Source organism: Globicephala melas, chromosome 14 (assembly GCF_963455315.2).
Source record: "Globicephala melas chromosome 14, mGloMel1.2, whole genome shotgun sequence".
Lineage (NCBI taxonomy): Eukaryota > Metazoa > Chordata > Mammalia > Artiodactyla > Delphinidae > Globicephala > Globicephala melas.
Window position 1 is genome coordinate 23,200,219 of NC_083327.1, and position 19,181 is coordinate 23,219,399.

At 37.8% G+C, this 19,181-nt stretch overlaps 1 protein-coding gene across 2 annotated transcripts in view; it reads right to left on the reverse strand.

Annotated features, from left to right (window-relative positions):
• The window catches only part of MAP3K7 (mitogen-activated protein kinase kinase kinase 7), a 67,819-nt gene extending 50,711 nt beyond the window's left edge, over positions 1-17,108 (reverse strand). Inside the window, exons 1-4 of one of the 2 annotated variants that reach the window (XM_030859508.3) lie at positions 16,700-17,108; positions 3,964-4,074; positions 1,131-1,196; positions 596-641 (exon numbers count right to left, since the gene is read on the reverse strand). In XM_030859508.3, the coding sequence (XP_030715368.1) occupies positions 596-641; positions 1,131-1,196; positions 3,964-4,074; positions 16,700-16,819 (343 nt within the window). In that variant the 5' untranslated portion in view covers positions 16,820-17,108. The remainder of the gene's footprint in view (positions 1-595; positions 642-1,130; positions 1,197-3,963; positions 4,075-16,699) is intronic. The other variant, XM_030859509.3, reaches the window with a different exon arrangement.
• Positions 17,109-19,181: the final 2,073 nt, after the last annotated feature.

The window sequence follows — 19,181 nt, forward strand, 5'->3', positions numbered from 1 at the left end:
ATTTATATATATGTTTGGTGTTTCTTACAGTGAAAGGGTTAGCTCTGTTCTATAAAGGTAACTAAACGATACAGTTTCCTTTCATTGTTATCAAAATGACATATATACACTAACATGTATAAAATAGATAACTAATAAAAACCTGCTGTATTTAAAAAAAATGTTCTGTGAAGTGAATTTTCACAATTTTATTTTTGGGGAAAAAAGCAAAATAAAGCAGAATAAGGATGTGCGGTTAAAGAGTTCTAGAAGAGGAGACTGAAAGCTAAGAGAGGACAAAAAGAAAAAATTAAAAGTATGAAGATATTTTAAAATCTATTTAAAAAGCAAGTTTGACTTTACTTAAATGCTTTTAACATTATGCAGAGTACCATCAATTTAAAAGATTGATATCCTTAGACCTCTAAATTTCACATACTAATGTTGTAGCATCTTGTCTTTTCATTTTTAATCTTTAGCAGATTTCTTTTTTTAATTACCTCCTTTGGGGACTCTGAGGATAAACTGTGAAGAACATTAAGTAACTTACAATTTATATTAAAAGCTTTTCAATTATTTCACTCTACTAGATAAAGACAGGTCTAATGACACTCACCATTATACAAGGAGCCCCCTTCAGCATATTCCATCACAAGACACACCTACAGGAAACATATGCCAGAATAATTAACCACAGAGCTATACCATCTTGCGGAACTTGAGAGATAACTTAGTTCAACCTTTGATTTTATAAATGCATTAAAAATCATTCTTTTGTCCCCTACTATGTGAATAGTGTTAGAGGAAATAAAAGGTATCTATGATCTAAGACCTTGTTTTCTAGGGGACCACTGTCTAAGAGTGGAGATGTATATAAAAACATAATCACGAGATCTGTGGTGACTTTTTCCAGTGCAAATGAACAGGTGCTGTCATAGGATATTGTAAGCCTCCTAAGAAGATGAGGTTACTGGATAAGACCACCTAAGACAACTATTCCCTTATATTGTGTTGCTAACAGATTAGAAACACATATAATTTTTTTTTGAAATAATATGACAGATCAAAATAGCTTCATAAACTACACAGCTGCACGTATCTGCCACATCATTTCTTATAGACAGAGTATAATGAAAAAGTGACAAACTTACTGGATTCAAGCAGGCTCCATATAGCTTTACAATGTTAGGATGGTTCACACGGGATAACTGCCGAAGCTGTAACAAATTAAGGTTTCTTTTAAAAAGTGCTAACTTTTAACGAAGTGATCTCACAGTATCATTCAAATTTTAACATTGTACAAAACATTAGCATAATCAATCAGCAATTACTGTTTCCTACGTAGCAGGCACTGTGGTCCTAAGTGCCTGCCCAGAATGGCACAGAATCCCTGCCCAGAGCTCTCACAGTTTAGTTGGGGGAGAGACATGTACACAAATAATTAAAGCAATGTGCCAAGTGCTATAACAGGAGTTATGTACAAGGCATAAGTACAAATTAGAAGAAGAAATTAACTTTGCCAAGGATGCCATCCCCGAGATGGCACTGAGCTGAGTTATCCAAACCAGAAGAAGCCATATCATCATCATCATCATCTTCAAAGGTGATGGTTGAATGAATAGCCGACCTACTCTACGCTGGGCACTGGTGGGCACTTTATAGATATTGTATAATCCTCACAACTTTGCAAGGTAGGTATTATCATTTTCATTTTAAAGATGAGGTACCTTTAAGATAAGGCTCAGAGAAGGTTAAATGAGCTGCTAAATACCCTAGAGTTAGGAAACAGTACAGCCAGGGTTTGAACTTTGGTCTGACTTAAAATCTGCATTCTCTTCCTTCCATCTTCCATCTCTTGAGTTAACTCCCTCTTCTCCATTCCCACTACCACTGCCTTAGCAATTCCAACCTGAACCACTGTAGTAATTACTACAGCCTTCTCCTAACTGGTCTCCTTACTTCCAGTTTTATCCAATCCAATCCAATGATTCATATGGAGGTCAGTGAGGGGTTTGGCTGTACTCATCTCCCTTTCTCTACATCTCAAATTTCTATTAACATATCCCCCCAAACTGCGCCTTGCTCTCTCTTCTCTCCCTTTTCTGCTTCTCCCCCTTTCTTCTTCCTTTCCTTCTCTACTACCTACATTATACTGCTGGCTCATATGAAGTCCACTAAGGTAAACCTTTTTACTACATGCTACTTAGAAAGCTGTATTTTTCTACAGCCAACATTTGTAGATTTTCAGTCCTAACAGACTTAATATCACTATTTATTATATTTCATCTCATTAAGATTCACTACTGAGCTTCAGATAGCAGATTATTCAAGCATTTATTCCTGTTCCCTCCTCAAATACCACTAAGAAGGTAAAGGTACTTTTTTCAAGGCATAAACTCAGAAGGATGAAGAGAATGTGAAATGAGAAAACAGTACATATTTTTGGAAGTTGGACAGCAAATGACTAGCAATAACTAACACAGCAGACCTAAAAGAAATGAGAAAAAGTGAGAAGCAACCAGATTTATCTCACAAACTTTCCAAAAGGTGGAGGAGTGGTGGTAGTACCAGGTATCTATTCATACAAGCTAATAAAAGAGCAGAGAGATTGCTTAAAAGTTAGACCAAAGATTCCCTCCAGCCCTGACTTCAAACAGCTTAGTGACTGCCTCTTTACTGTCTCAAAGATTAGAGGTTGATTCTTTACAGAAGGTGTAATACCTTCCTAAATATAGAGATATATATTTAATATAGAGATAAATACAGAGATAGAAATATGATAATACCTTCTTTAAAGAAGGTGTGAGTCTCTGGATTGGGGGATACCATATAAAACTAAGGGATGAGCTCAAAGTAGTTGCCTCTGAGAAGCAGAAAACTTGATGCGAGGAGGTACGGGGATTAACGTTTTTTTTTAGTAAGAATACATGGAGAACCATTTGACAATTTATCAACAAATTACATGTATACATAACTTTGATGAGAAACTTTTTTTCTCCAAGCTATTATGATCTTTTTGACTCTGGATTGCTAGCCTTTAACACATATTTTTACCTAGTTTTAGGAAACTACCAATACAAGAGTATACGATCAATGACCTCATATAAACCATAAACAAAAATTGTGAATAAGGCAAGATAAAGCCAGACTCCTGGAACATACTACTATAGATCATCTTTCTTCATGATGACATCAAACCATTCATCAGCATTTCTCAACTCATTCAACTAATTACAAAAATCCACTTCATCATCTCACAACTAAGTTCTCATTTCTTCATGTTATACATTAAAAAGTATCATGAAGTATATTTTGAAATTATAATTAAATAAAATCACAGATATAAATTCAGAAGGTTTATAAGGTAAAGACCACTCATCTATTGGCCAATGAAGTTAAAAAGTGATAAAACCATTGATTTATTGAAATACTGTGATCTAATATATAAAACAGCATAAAAGAATGAAGCTGGTAATACAATAATCTCATGATTATCAAATTCTCCTCCATCATCAAATATGTAAGAGAAGAGAGTTGTAAATTTTCGTGTTAAATGAGAGAAACCAATTTGAAATTGTTTTTCCTTAAAATAATCTCATTCGAATTTCTAAAAATGTTCAGTCAAAAATGAATGCATAAAATTTCCCTTCTTAATTTTAGATAATGGGAGAGATTACCATTTCTTTTCTATTTTAAAATTTAAATTATATGCCTTGAAATAGACCTGAATTACATGGAAGAGATTGTATTTTAATTCAGGGACGAATTCATTTATGTAGCTAATTCTCTTTTCCCCTAATTTTTAATCAGAATTAAGAGTGTGAATGAAAAAATATTCCTATGGCATTCCCTTTGGTTCAACCAAACTGCTGATGTTCAAGTATACAGAGAAATGACAACTGAGAAACATTTTTTTTCATAATATTAAATTCACAGAGTATCTTAGGTGAAGAACTACACAACAGAAATGACACTTCAACTTACCTCTACAATAAAAGCTTTCCTCTCAGATTCACTTTCTATTTGTTTAATAGCAACATCTTTTGCTCTCCACTTAGCTTTGCATACTACTCCAAAAGCTCCTCTTCCAACGACCTTTAAAAAAAAAACTCACGAGAATCAGAAACAAATAACAGCCTAATGCATAACAATGAAGCCAATCTGAAAGATTTATTAAAGAAGATTTTTAGAAATCATCACGATCTGGATTTGCCACTGAGTAGGTATGAATTTTCATTAGAGTGAGGAGATAATGAAATGTACTGTCTCTATCTTTGCAAGTTTATGGTCTAGACATCTCTTCATTCTCAAAACTGAAAACAAACAAAAAAGACTCTTAAGAGGGCTTCCCTGGTGGCGCAGTCGTTTAGAGTCCACCTGCCGATGCAGGGGACACGGGTTCGTGCCCCGGTCTGGGAAGACTCCACATGCCGCGGAGCAGCTGGGCCCCGTGAGCCATGGCCGCTGAGCCTGCGCGTCCGGAGCCCATGCTCCGCAGTGGGAGAGGCCACAACAGTGAAAGGCCCGCGTACCGCAAAAAAAAAAAAAAAAAGACTCTTAGTGACAGAAAACAAATTAAAACAGGCAAGATGAATGAGAGGATAGAGAGAAGATGGCTTGGAAAAAAATAAATAAAAAGCAGAAACGTATAATCAATGTTTTAAGCTCTCATATTTATGAAATTAAAAAGTAGCTTTTAAATAATTCAGTGGGGGTAGGCAGTAGATGGGAAAGATTAAAAATAGAGATGATAAAAAACTGGCCACTGTGAAGGACAGTAAAAACATAGTATCATATTATACAATGGAATATTATTTGTCAAGAAAATGGAATGAACTACTGATACATGCTAGTATCATATTATACAATGGAATATTATTTGTCAAGAAAATGGAATGAACTACTGATACATGCTACAACATGGATGAGCCTTAAAAACACTACACTTGAGTACCAGACACAAGAGATCACATATTGTATGATTCCAGTTATACAAAATGTCCAGAAAAGGCAAATCTTTAGAGGTAGAAAGTAGATCAGTGGTTGTTTGGGGCTAAGAGTGGAAACTGGGATTAACTGTAAATGGGTAGGAGGAATCCTACACCAAGGTGATGAAAATGTTTGAAAACTGATTTCTGGTGATGTTTGTACAAATTATTGTACACTTCAAATGGGTAAATTTTATGATATGTAAAATATATCTCATTAAAGTTAAAAATAAAAATTGACAATATGTTGTATTATTGTTGAAGCTGATGGGTAGCTCATGAACTCATTCCTCTCTCAGGCTATTCGACTTCTATTAACGTTTGAAATTTGCCAAAATATTAAAACAACAACAAAAGAATAGCTTTAGATACTTGTTAGAACAAAATCATTCTACATTATCACTGTAAATGACCTTAGTTAGGTGCCATCTACTCCATTTCAACTTCCAACAGACCTAAGTACTTCCTTAAGCAAAAAATCTAATTCCCTGTACAGCTCTCATTTATGATGTACTTTCTATATAGCAGGCACTAAGCTAAGTGCTTTACATACATTACATCATTTACACAACCTTAGGTGACAGGTACTAGAGGTATCTTCATTTTACAGATGAAGCATCTAGGTTTAAAGAAATCAACTAACTTGCCCAGGGCTATGTAGCTAGTAAAGAGCAAGTGCAGTCTGATGCCAGGAAGTCTAACACCAGAATGTTAGAGATCCTGATTTGTACACATATATCTGTATTATATTTCGGAAAGGAGCAGTTATATCTTCTCTTGGAGGAGGAGTCTTCACTTTAGGCAAACTTACATGTACAGGGACTCCTTGTAGAGTAAGAAAGGGGTGCTTATAACTACCAGGACAGTAGTTGTAAACTGAGATGGATGGCCATTCTAGCCATACCTCAAATTCCAATTCAAACATTACACAAAGCAGTATGGACATTTCTCATGTTGCTTAATGTATAAAACCACCCAAATGGTTAACATTTATTGAATGCCTATCATGTGCCAGGTACTACTAGTCTATGTGCTTTCATGCATTAACACATTTAATCCTCCTCCATTAAGGTAAGTAGTAAACTGAGTCAGACGGTTGCAAGTTGCCCAAGATCACAGGGTCAGAGAAGCCAGGATTTGAAGCCTAGAGTATGTAATGACCAATTCACTCTATATTCAGCCTCTGGATGTCATTAACTTAAAGGAAACTGGGCTGTCTTTCCTTTAGTGACTTTCCCTTTTTCCATTCCTAGCCCTGGGTGCTCAGGGACCTCCTGCTTAGGCTCTAGCTCTCCTCCACACCTCTCATAAGGGAAAGGAACCAATGTCAGTTATTTGGACTTGGCATTCAGTTACTTTAACGTGAATGGTTATTGGTTAAACCTGGTACCATCAGAATAACAGAAAAAGTACACCTAGGATCTGGAACCTAACAGACTTGAGTTTAAGTGTAGGTTCTGTCTGCCTATTAGCTACCAATACTGGGCAAGTTAATGTCTTTGAGTTTCTGCTTTCTCAACAGTAAAAGGGAGATGCTTACATTTTCCTCAGCAAATATCTATAGTGTTCATAAGTCAAAACCAGGCATTTTCTTCAATATTACAAAAGAATAATAAGTGCTTGGAGTAGGGTATGAATCAGTTTCAGGAGCTATATTCCTCATTTCTCTCACAATTAACCACTATGAATAGCAAACAGGTCCTAAAATGAATTTCAACTTTATGACAATGTCGGCTAAGAAAGCATGGATGGAGACCAGCCAACTTATTGATATTACTATGAAATAATGATTGTGGAGTAATTTAATATATTCTTCAATTATATATTTACAAATACATCAAAGCAACTGGTACTCGGTAGGTCTCCTCTTGTTTCATTTTCCTATTCTCAGAAATGTCCCTGCAGGGATTCCAAACATTGCATTTGTGGATCATACATCTGTTGTAAAAACTGTGTAAGGTGTGCATGACTAATTGTGATGCACAAATGCCACCTAGTGCTGAGATGATGGCTGACTCTGAGTTTGCAACGTAAAACTATGGTAACAAAATGTGGGCAAGCAAGGACATGATAAGCTTCCTCCCTTTTGTTTAAGAAAGCAATGTTTTGAACTGTCTGAAATACAAACAGGCATATTCATGTAAGATGAGAGCCCATGTACTTAAGAAGCCTCCACTCACATTAGGGTCATATTATATTTCACATGTATGGTGAAACAACAGATCTAAAATGATAATAAAGTAAGTCCAAGATGCCCAAGGTTGTACACATAAACTGAAACACATGATAGAAAAAATAACTGCTGTGAATTCAAAGGTTAGAGGCACAGAGTCATTGCTTCACAAATTATATTTCTGTGTATCTAATGATTCTGATCACCAGTTCCAATGTGTGGAGGGGGGTTTCCCTACACTCCCAAGCAATTCTCAGATACCAGCTGGACATCCTACCATTCAGCTCAATTCTGACATTATCTACCTGGAGAGAGCATCAGATCCCACAGGTTAAGGGCTCAGTTCTACCAGAGTGCAACCCCTCCCCCTTGAGAGGCCAGTCACAAGGCAGGTTATCTATCACCTGTGCTTCTCATCAACCAGCTATAGACTGGAGGTACCAGTGACCCCCTCCCTTGGGTTTGATTAATTTGCTCAAGTGGCTCACAGAACTCGAACACTTTACTTACTAGATTACCAGTTTACTACACAAGGATATAACTCAGGAACAGCCGGGCAAGGTAAGCGGAAAGGGCACGGAGCTTCCATACCCTCTCTCTGTGCCCCACTTTCCCCCAATCCTCACGTGTTCACCAACCTGGAAGCTCTCTGAACCCTGTCCTTCTGGGTTTATATGGAGCTTTATCACAGGGCCATGAATGATTCAACCTCCAGCCCTTCTCCTCTCCCCAGAGGTCAGAGCTGTGGGACTGAAAATCCCAACCCTCTAATCACATTGTTGGTTCTCCTGGCAACCAGCCCCATCCTTAGGTGTGGTCCAAAATTAACCTTGAGACATCTTTATCTCTCTCTTCACTTACGAAAATCAGAGTCTGGGGAGCTGTGAGCCAGGAACTGTAGACAAAGACCAAATATATATATGAGAAATATATTTTGATCATTTGAACGACCAAGTACCTATTTCTTATAAATCACCATATCACAGAATCAAAATGTGACTTCTCAGTTTTTCAAATGGCATAAATATTAGGAGTGAAAGAAAAAAAATATATAAAGAATTGATTCCTGCCTTTGTGGGATGAAAACAAGGTAGAGAAGAAATTCAAGACAAAACAACAGCATTGAAATTTTAAAAAAAAAACACTTCCCGGCTGAAGAGAGCCAAAAGTGAGAGTCCATGATGGCGGCTTTCAGGACAGACTTAGGGTTTCAAGGGCAGGAAAGACATATTCCCATGCCCCCTCCCTCCCAACTTCTCACTGAGATCCCCAGGAGGAAGCAGCCTCACAGGATATGCTTTGCCAACATGGGAAGCTGCAAATGAGTAAGTGTGGCAAGGGAGACAGTCAGAGGGAGGCCCTACCCAGGTTCCCTCAGCCCCGACAGTACAGGGAAATGATACAGAAAAACTCTTGCCAAGAGAAAAACAAGGTAACTGAAGAGTTTTCTGACTGCAGGAAGGAGGCTGTTGGATGGTAGACAGCTCAAATACAAGGAGCTAAATGTAGAGCTCAGCTGAATTTCAGAGGATCAATGAAAGCCAAAGGGGAAGGCTTAGTCAGCAAGCAGGGAAAAATGGGTAAGATCTCCTGCTTTCGAGGGGTGAAGTGAGGCTAATGCCAAGAGAATGATGAACTTCACTTCTTTACTTCTTAAACCAATATTTCTTGAATGTCTACTATATCCATCTGGGATACAAGAGATACAGCTGTAAATAAGACAAAGGCCCTGATCTACGAGGAATGTACTTTCAATTTAAGGGGGGCCAGGAGAGGAAAGAAAAGACAGTCAATAGACAAAAAAATGAATAAGAAAAATATCAGCTTGTAAAATAAATGCTGTGTAGAAAACCAAAAATTGAATAATGTGACAAAGAGACTGGTGAAACTTATGGCTGGATAGTATGAAATGCCATCTGAGGAGGTTACTAACTTGATATTTGAATGACACATGGAACCGAGCAAACAAGAAAAAACAACTAATGTAAAGGCCCTAAAGGGGGGAAAAAACCCTCATTTCCTATTCAACAATATTTGAACCCCATCTAGAGACTAGGCGTTATCCTACGCATTCCAGACAAAGAAGGGAACAAACCAAACCAAAATCCTCGCTCTAACTACTTATATTCTCATGGAGGGAGACACATAAAGAGGAAGCAAGATTTATTTTTTTAAAAAAAGATATATTTTAGAAACTAATAAGTGCACTAAGAAGAAAAGCAGCATAATTGTGTGTGTGTGTGTGTTTACACGTGTGTGCACTACCCCCACCCCAGTTTTAAACAGGATAGTCCTGCAAGGCCTCACTGAGAAAGGTGATACTTTAGTGGTGACCTAGAGGAATACTTGGAGTGTTTGGTGTGAGCGGAGCATAGTGGGAAAAGGGAAGAGTGATGCAGGATAAAGGTGGAGATAGCATTGACATATACACACTACCAAATGTAAAACAGATAGCTAGTGGGAAGCAGCCGCATAGCACAGGGAGATCAGCTCGGTGCTTTGTGACCACCTAGAGGGGTGGGGTAGGGAGGGTGGGAGGGAGACGCAAGAAGGAGGGGATATGGGGACATATGTATACATATAGCTGATTCACTTTGTTATACAGCAGAAACTAACACACCATTGTAAAGCAATTATACTCCAATAAAGATGTTAAAAAAATAAAAAAAGATAAAGCTGGAGATAGAGGCAGACTCTGGATCCTGAACGGCTCTTGGCACCATGAAAAGGAGTGTGGATTTCAGTCTAAGTAATGGGAAGCAATTAGAGGAATTTAAGGAGGAATGTGACATGATTTTGCATTAAAAAAAAAAATCATTCTGGCTCTAGTGTGAAGAATGGATTGTAGGGAAGCTAGTATATATACAAAGAGAGACCCGGTAGAGGCTGTAAAAGTAGCCCAAGCAAGAGAGAAGAGCTTTGAGGACAAGGTTGATGGTAGTGCAGAAAAATGGGCAGATCTGGGATAGGTTTTAGAGGTAAAGTCAATGATGATCTCCATGCAGGCAGGACAGGTGGACAGGAAAAGAGATGAATCAAGGATAACGTCTAGACTCAGCACCAGTTTAATGAAGGATAAGAAAGACTGGAGCAAGCAGATTTTCTTTCTTTTTTTTTTAATGACACAGAGTTCTGATTTAGTCATATAAAGCTTAAGATGCCTATTAGATCCGAGCGGAGATATCAAGAAAGAAAGTGGAAACATGAGTCAGGGAGAAGTCAGGCAGGAGATGAAAACTTGGGAGAGTCATCAGCATTTAGTTGGTACTTCTAGTCAATCAACTGGATGCTGTGACCAAAAAATAACATGTAAATACTGGGGTCCCAGAACTGAGCTTTGAAGCACTTCAACATTTAGAACACAGAGGAGAAGGAACCAGCAAACATTGAGATGCAGCAGTCAATAAGGTAGCAGGCAAACCTGGAAAGTGCCACAAGAAGCCAAAAAAGAAGAGTTTCAAGAAGAAAGCAGACATAAAAACAGCAAAAGCATTAAGCCAATGGCTCTCTAAGTGTGGTCTCTGGGCCGGAAGCATCTTCATTGCCTGGAAATTTGAGAAGATGTTATTCTCAGGTTCCCACCCAGAATTACTGAGTCTGAGGGTCCGGCCCAGCAATCTGTGTTTGAACAAATCCTTCAGGTGATTGTGATATTTGAGAATTACTGTATTAGGTTATATTAAGACCATAATTGTGAGACAGGACACTTCACTGGAAACCATGACATAGACCAGAGAGCCCTCCCTTGCTGAAGTTTTCCATAAATAATATGGACATGACATCTTGGGCAGGAAGAAAGGAAAAGGAGAATTCTTGTGAGCAACCTAATGTTTTTCCTGACACATGGTAGATCAGGAGAAAAGAGTGGCACAGATGGCAAACTGCGACACAATGGCAACTGAGGTAAACAATGAAAAAACTAATATTCAAACTACAAAACACTGAAAGGAAGTCACTTTTTACTTACTACCAAATTTCTAATTCAAGTTCACAATCAAATATGCTTTTTGGATTGCATTCATATCTTAGTAAGGTTCTTTGACATATTATCATTAACAATTAGTTTGAACTGACAGCTTTCCACAAAGATCAGTTTTCACCAAGAGTGTAAAAAATGGTGCACATCCAAATTACAAGTATCCCCTCCAACACACACATCCATCCAAAATGGTGAACCTAGAAATAAATATTTCAGATATTTTTCACAATCCCTCAGATGTAAAAATAGAAGAACAGAGGAACGCAAAGAGAACTTTGGTTTTAAAAGGGAAATCAATTTAGAAATATTTCCTTCTGAATTTATGAATGTTTTCTAAATTAAAATGTTCTCAGATTAATTCTCTTATTATATGTAGCTCTCCCCCTATGGTTTAGCCCTCATGGTTTTGGGTCCACAACTTTAGTCTCATGTAATAAAGCAGATTTAAATTTAATTTCTTAATAAAAAGTACAGAAGAATAAGAGAGATGATTATAGAATATTTCCATGCAATTAGTATTAAAAGGCACAAAAACCAAAATCAGAAGTTGGTGTATGTGTTTAAAGAAAGCAACTCCTTTAAAAACTAATTTCTCTAAGATGGAAGACTACTCCATTCCTTTACTCAAGTTAGGTTTTTAAAAACAAAAAACCACCTAAACTAAAACTACATGGAAAAGCATGTATGCCACTGTGCTCTTAATTTACTATGAAATAATTCTTAATTGTGCCCAATTCATGTTATTTTTAGTTCAGTGACTGTAGCTGTCAGTTTGCTTTGGCTCTGTTCTGTGGTCTATGTGAATGGACCCTGGCTGTGCTGCCACTACTCTGGCTAGAAATTTGGAACATGACAGAACAAGCTGAGATCTTAACATTTATCAGTTAGAACCTGGAGCCTCCAACTATTTCAGAACTTCAATATCTATTAATAAACTGTGGCAGAGTAAACTGCCATCTGCTGACAAGACAGACTTGATAACATAAAAGTAAAACTTTGATTATTCAAACTTTCTTTTGACTTTTTCATGCAGTCTTTTAAAAGCAGCCATAAGACATCCGACCTGTTTAATAGGCCCTTCTTTCAAATAATATGCCCATGTCATCTTTTAAGCTACACATGCACAATATAAAAGTTATCGCTGTGGTTACCTCTTCACTGAGATAACAATTACAGATTTCTACTGAATACGATAATTACTAAGCTTCACGTGGAAGAGCTTATTAATAATTTTGGATGTTCATAATATTAATACTGACTAACAAATCTATAGAATCAGTTTATTCAGGCCACTGTAAGTTAGGTTTTTCTCTGTTATCAGTTGCCCATATACTTATAACGTAAAATTACAAAATGTACATCACTACCAAAGTTCTTCCTGTATTTCCCTTTAAAACAAAATCTTTGCAGTCTCCATGATGAAACTTAAGAAGATATAAATGCTGCAATGATTATATGTGTCTTGCACATATGCTATTCTTGACATCAACACTGTGGGTCTCCCCTTTAAAAAGCAACCATACTAAATATGGTCTTTTTAGCATTTTAGTAAAGGCCCACCAATACATGGCTTACTTTCAGCACCTCACCCTTTGCAGCATCTTTTACCCCCGGCTAAACCAAAGTATTTGCTAGGTATAATGGATTGTAATGGAATCAACATTTGCAAAGAGAATCAGATTTCATTTTTAGTGTAAATGCTACTTTAGCCGAATCACTAACTTATCTTAACCTCTGGTTATATCACATAAAAGAACCAGACCATATAAGAGAACCAGATGGACACTAAAATTCTCATGATTATGCTGTGGTAACTTCATTTACTCACTCAGCAACTATTTATAGAAAACCTTTAGATGCTAGGCATTGGAGTTACAAGTGGGAATAAGACAGGTTAAACTTTGCTGGAGGGATACATAATTTTGGTTACTGGTAAGTGCCATGAAGGATAACAAAAATGACAAAGATCTAGGTTGCTCAGGGAAGGCTTCTCTAAGGAAGTAACATTTGAAGTCGGACTTGAATGATGAGAAGGAGTCTGCCATTTGAAGTTCTGGGGGGAAGAGCATTAGAGGCAGAGGAACAACTGCAAAGAAAATTCATCTTAGTATCTTTCCCAATCTCTGATGCTTACTTTATTCAAAACGTAGTTTCAAAATCTTTCCCACTCAATGGAGCCTTCTGTGATAAACTCTACTTTCAAATTATGGGTTAAATGCTCAATTTACATTACATTCATAGTTTTAAATTTGTGGTCCTAAAAATCTAGCCTCACAGTAAGTCAAAGTTTTTAAGGAGAGAATCCTAGGATCCTTCTATTCATCTTCCATAATCTTAGCAGTATTATCCACAGAAGACACTGTTCATTAAATGCTCAAGACCAACTATTATAAAGGAAATCAGTATTTTGTTTCCCCATTCTTACAATAAGGTTTGGTTACAGAGTACTTCAGAAAGAACCAAAGTGACCCTGTAAATCCAAATGGAAAGAGCAAATGACTCAGGAGTGAGAAATCGCAAATTCATTTCCTGGCTCTACCATTTAATTAGACATGAGGCTTCTGGCAAATCAAATTCTATGACCATTTGGGTATCATTTGCCCTATTTAACCAGGATTAGTTAGTCACAAACGACAGTCCACAAGAGGTCATGATCACTGTTCTTAAAGCTTACTGTGGAAACACAGCATAAATACTGCAAACAATAATGTGTTTTCATTTTAGAACTGGAAGAGACCTTACATGATCTTGTTCAATCTCTTATTTTACATGAGAAATCAGAGGCCCAGAAAAATAAGGTGACTTGCTCAAAGTTACTGAAACACATTATGGCAAAATCCGTATGGCATTGACATTTTCTAAATACCCAGCCTACTGGGTACACTTTTTTACCACAACACACTGCCTTCACCACTTCTTGCAAGCTAGTCCACAATGTGCATACCTCACAGTTTATTCCAACAGTCTCTACACTCAGATCCACAACGACAAAAGCTAAATGACTTTAAAAAAAGTACCTACATAGGTTTCTGATGCTGAGACCTGACATAATTTGATATCAGAACTGAATTTAGGAAGTTCCATGCTGATATTACTGAATCATGATATTAGAGATATTAGAAATGTAAGGCGTAAAATCAGCTGATGCCTTAAAAATATGCACCTACGAAATGAATGCATATTTGGCTCATGGTTGGAGTATTTTTCTTACATAGTTTCCAACTGAATCGATATAATGCTGATTCAATTACACTTATTTGAGAAACAGAATATGATTTTCTTTATTTATATGCAATATACCGGTACCACATAAAATACTGAAAGCAACATAAAATACTTTTTGTTTTTAGTCACCTTTCTCTGTTCTCTTATTCAAGATTTTAAGCCAGAAGTAGAATCTAAGTTAAGAAATAGTTACCGAGTGCTGTGCACCCTAGATTATGTAACACTGTTTTAATGTGAAAATAAAGAATATAATGAAAATTATGTAACAGTTTTAACATTAGAAGAGTCTAAATTCAATCCTTAACATGAAATTAAACTGCGTAATAAAAAAGTGAGAAGAATAAAATTAGATGACTGCCTGACATTAGAAAACTTCAGCTACAAACAAAAATTTACTCCTCAGGAATGTCCTAAAAATACCAAAGAAAAGTTGAAACATTATCTAAACTGAAGGAAGGGTCTTTGGAAACAGAACCTCAATCAGAAGTTACGTGGCTTCGGAGGAAGAGCAGTAAAATGATAAATGACACCTTAGTAACCAAGAATGTAAAATGCTTTAGAAAGTAGTGTGGGAAAACTAAGGTGGTAAAAACCAAATGATGTAAGTCTGTGAAAGCATTTGGAAGACCATGAAGTATAAGTTATTATTATATGACAATCTGTAGTCTACAAGCATAACAGTTCACCACAGAGCAGACGTAAATGCTTATTTAAAAACTGTAATTCTTTTATACTGACTCACCAAATTTTCATTCTTAAAAAAGAAAGAATGTTAGCCATGAAAGCTGGATCAACTATCCAATTCTTAAAAAGGAATTTATCATAGCCTCAACAGAACACACACACACACACACACACACACACACAAATTCCCCCCTCTTTCCAAACTATGGGTCCTTCTTTTAGCCATGTGACCTTAAAGCAGGTCACTGTTCCTCTCTGTAACTCAGTTTCCTAGTAATGTGTGTCAGGCAGTGTTGGGTGTTTTGCATGTATTACCTAATAAAATCTGTTATACAAATAAAATGAAATAGAAATTATTATCCCTATTTTACAGTTAAGGAAATGAAAGCTTAACAAAGTTAGTCAGGAGACTTGCTCCAAATCGTACAGCTAATAAGTGGCATAGCTGATATACTGAACCTTCATCTAACTCCTTCCAAAGGCTTTGCTCTTCCCACTTACACTATCTTGTAAAATGAGGTTGTTTTCAGTGACCTTTAAGGTTATTTTATTCAAGTAAAAATATGATTAAATAGTCCATTATTCTTCCAAAACATGCATAGAAAAAAATTATTTGTTGAAGGATAATTATCTCACTACTTTTAGCTTGCCACCACCTAAAAATAATTTTGAATTTTTAAAGTAGAGGTAATTGACAGTCTGTAATATAGGACATACAGGGTTCTTTTTGGTGTATGTAATGTAAGGTGCTTAGTACATTTTAAAAATGATAAATGGTAAATAACAGATACAATTTTCAACCAAAGTTTTAACACTTTCTAAAGTGTATCTTTACATATATACAGATTTTACTTTTCTAAATTTTGTGGACTTTACAACCCATCTCTGTGAATTTGGAAAGAAGCAGTTATTAAAGGCACATTATTACCTTGCTCTAAAATAATTTATTGCAGAATAAAGAATGGATTCGGGTTTTCTAACAGCGATTTTTGGTCTGATATATTCTGGTTGTCACCGAAATCATTAGTTATCTTTTCAGAATATGCTACTTGAAACATCTTTTCATCGTATAGCAGTCTACAGTACTAAAGGTGAAATCAATCTAAAGTAGTCTAATTGAAGGCAGAACACTTACTATTACGACTACTGCTCTATGGAATCGGCTAAGCTGAGAACCATTCCGTACTCGGGGAAAAACTGTGTTAGACCTGGGGATGTATTAATTTATCAAGCATCCATAGAACACTCACTGGGCGCCAGACGCTGAGCTGGAAGTCGAACATAATAAAATCCTTAGCCCTTAACAACACTATGCCTTAGAGAACCAAAACTCCAAAACGGCCATGGTCTTTGATGAATTTTACTACTCAACAGATTCGAGAACTGGTGGACCACACGACCGCACCAGTTCATCCTTCTCTGTTTGAGATGACCCAAATCCAGGCACCGGAATATCAAATTCAAACTCAAGAGTGCCGAAGTGAGGAAAAAAGAGAGCTACACCGGAGCAGGTGAACGCGGAGAGTCCCCTTTACACCCGGTCTCCGTGGAGTGTGGGGACACCCGGTGGACCCCACGAAACAGAGGGGTCGAGGAGGCGCCTTAAGAGTCGGGACCAGGAAGAGACCTGGACCGGCCGGGGCCGGCGCCTCCGTGCCGGGCCTCGCTCACCTCTTCCACCTCGATCTCCTTGTAGTCGATCTCTTCAAAATTGAGGACTTGGGAGGGGGCTTCGATCATCTCACCGGCGGAAGACGAGGAAGACGAAGAAGCGGCGGAGGCTGTAGACATGATCCCTTGCGGAACCCGGGGGGCCAGGGATGGTTGCGGCCCGGACAGTCCGGGGGAGACCCGCGCCCACCGGCCTCCGGACCGACCTTCAACGTGGAGCCACGGCGGTCCGTGCCGGGGACAGGGGCTGTGGCCACAGCCGAGTCCCGGCTCAGGCTCCGCTGCGTTTTCTTCCGCCGGGCCCCGCCCACAAAACTTCCGGTTCCGGTCTAAAATCGGAAACCAGAGGTGGGCGGTGAGCTCAAGGGAGGGGAGGAGAGAGTTTGGTGACAGAGACAGAGAAAGGAAGGACGGGTTGGGGGTGGAGTGGGGGAGGGTGAGAGGCTAGATTGGACCCGTTGGACAAATTTCGCAAGATCTTTGTTAAAGGGCCTCAGCAACCGGAAGATACCGCGAGAACTGGCGCGTGACGTAATTAAAACGCGCGAACGGAAGTGGCGCAGGGCATGATGGACTATCAGTATGGTTGGTCCTCTACGAACCGGCGGGAAAGATAAAACCTTCGGTTTGTACTCTGCTTCGTGAACTATGTTGTGACCCCGCTCCCTTTTCCCTCAGAGACCTGCAGACGGACGGTAGTGTTGGCTTGAGTTTTTGTTACGAAGCTTACTTTTCAGTTTCACCCCTAAGCTAAACTGAACTATTTCTTAAAAAGCCTTGGAAAATGTGTTTCCCTCAATGTGTTTGGAAGGAAGCGGTTGCTACTGTTACTTTGAGCCAGTCCCTGATGCTATGAGAAATTCTAAAGAAAATAATACACAGCGAGCCAGCGCGTGTAACCTGATTTACAGTATGTAGCCTCACGAACAGAAGTTAATATTAGGTAAGGTAGATACTTATAATTTGGCATAATTTGTCGTTCATCTGAATTTATGGGGTGTGTTATGGTACGTGTTGGAGTGCAGAGCACTGTGCTGGATGCTTTACATTTATAGTTTAATCATTAACAGTAGCCTTGCAAGTTAAATATTTTTGTTGCCATTTTCAGGACGTGAGAAAATAGGCTCAGAGTAAAACAATTACGATTCTCACAGGCTAGTAGAACCTAAGTCCAAATATCTATAAGGCGGAAAGTAATGCCGGTGTTGTATCAATACTATCAACACAATTTTTAGTTTTAAACTAGCTGTTAAACTTTAGTCAGTTTGACCTGAAGCCTAACTGGGAAAATTGGAGTTAGAGATGAAGGTTTAAGGACCAAGGATGAAACCCTGGGAATGTCAAATTCTAAGTCTCAGTTTGAGACCAAAAAGGAACAGGCAAAAAAGTGGGGGAATGGTGATCGGAATATCACTGTAGGAGAGCTTTTCAGTTAAGGAATAGCCAGCCAAATAAATGCTGTACAGAAGTAAGTTTAACTCATTTGGGATTGCAAATAGGTCATTGAATTTGGCAATTAAGAAGTATGAACTCCTGGAAAACATTCTGTCATTTTTTGTAGTTTTAGTAACACTCAATGGTAGTTTGGTGAACGGGTAAGAGAATGAAAGAAAGAATAATTTCTTCTCACAGCACAATCTCTGGATGATCTTACCCAGGGTCTTGACCACTTTTATGATGATAACTCCCAATTTCTCCCACTGTTAAAATTTTTCCTGAATTCCGGACCTATTGGACATCTCTATTTAGATGTAACGTAAGCACCCAAACTTCAAGATTCCAAAAGCGAATTCAGAAGTTATTATCCACCACAGATACATTCTTCCGTGTGCATTTTGTGTCTCCAAGAAGGATCCTATCATCTACTCAGTTGTCCAAGTGAGAAATCAGAGCTTTATTTCTACATGTGAAGTGATGCTTAGTGCACTTGTAACCAAATAGAAGCATATTAAATCAGTGGGATAACCATTTTTACCTGTCATTTTTTTACTCAAATTCCCAAACTAGGATGGTCACCTCTTAACCTTGTCCTTTCACTCTGCAGGTCATATCTAATTTCTCTTTTTAACACGTTGAGCTTAATACAATGGATGCTACCAAGTGGGAATTCAAGAAATATTTGGAATTCAAGAAATATTTGTTATATGTTCTAGCTGAATGAATAGGTTTTGCCAGTCCTCACTTTCCCTGGAGTGCAAGATCTGTTTTCTATACCTTCAGTTTAGGACTAGAATCCTGCTGATAAGGGACTAATCACTACAGCCATGATGCTGTTATGCTTGATTTTTTCCCCCCAAATTTTGTTAAGAAAAACATCAAACATACAGAAAAGTTGAAAGAATTTTACAGTAAACACCTATATACTTACCACCAAGATGCTATCATTAACATTTTATTATACCTGTTTTATCATGTATCTGTCTATCCATCCACTCATACATCTGTCTTATTTTGTTGGATGCATTTCAAAGTGAATTTCCTA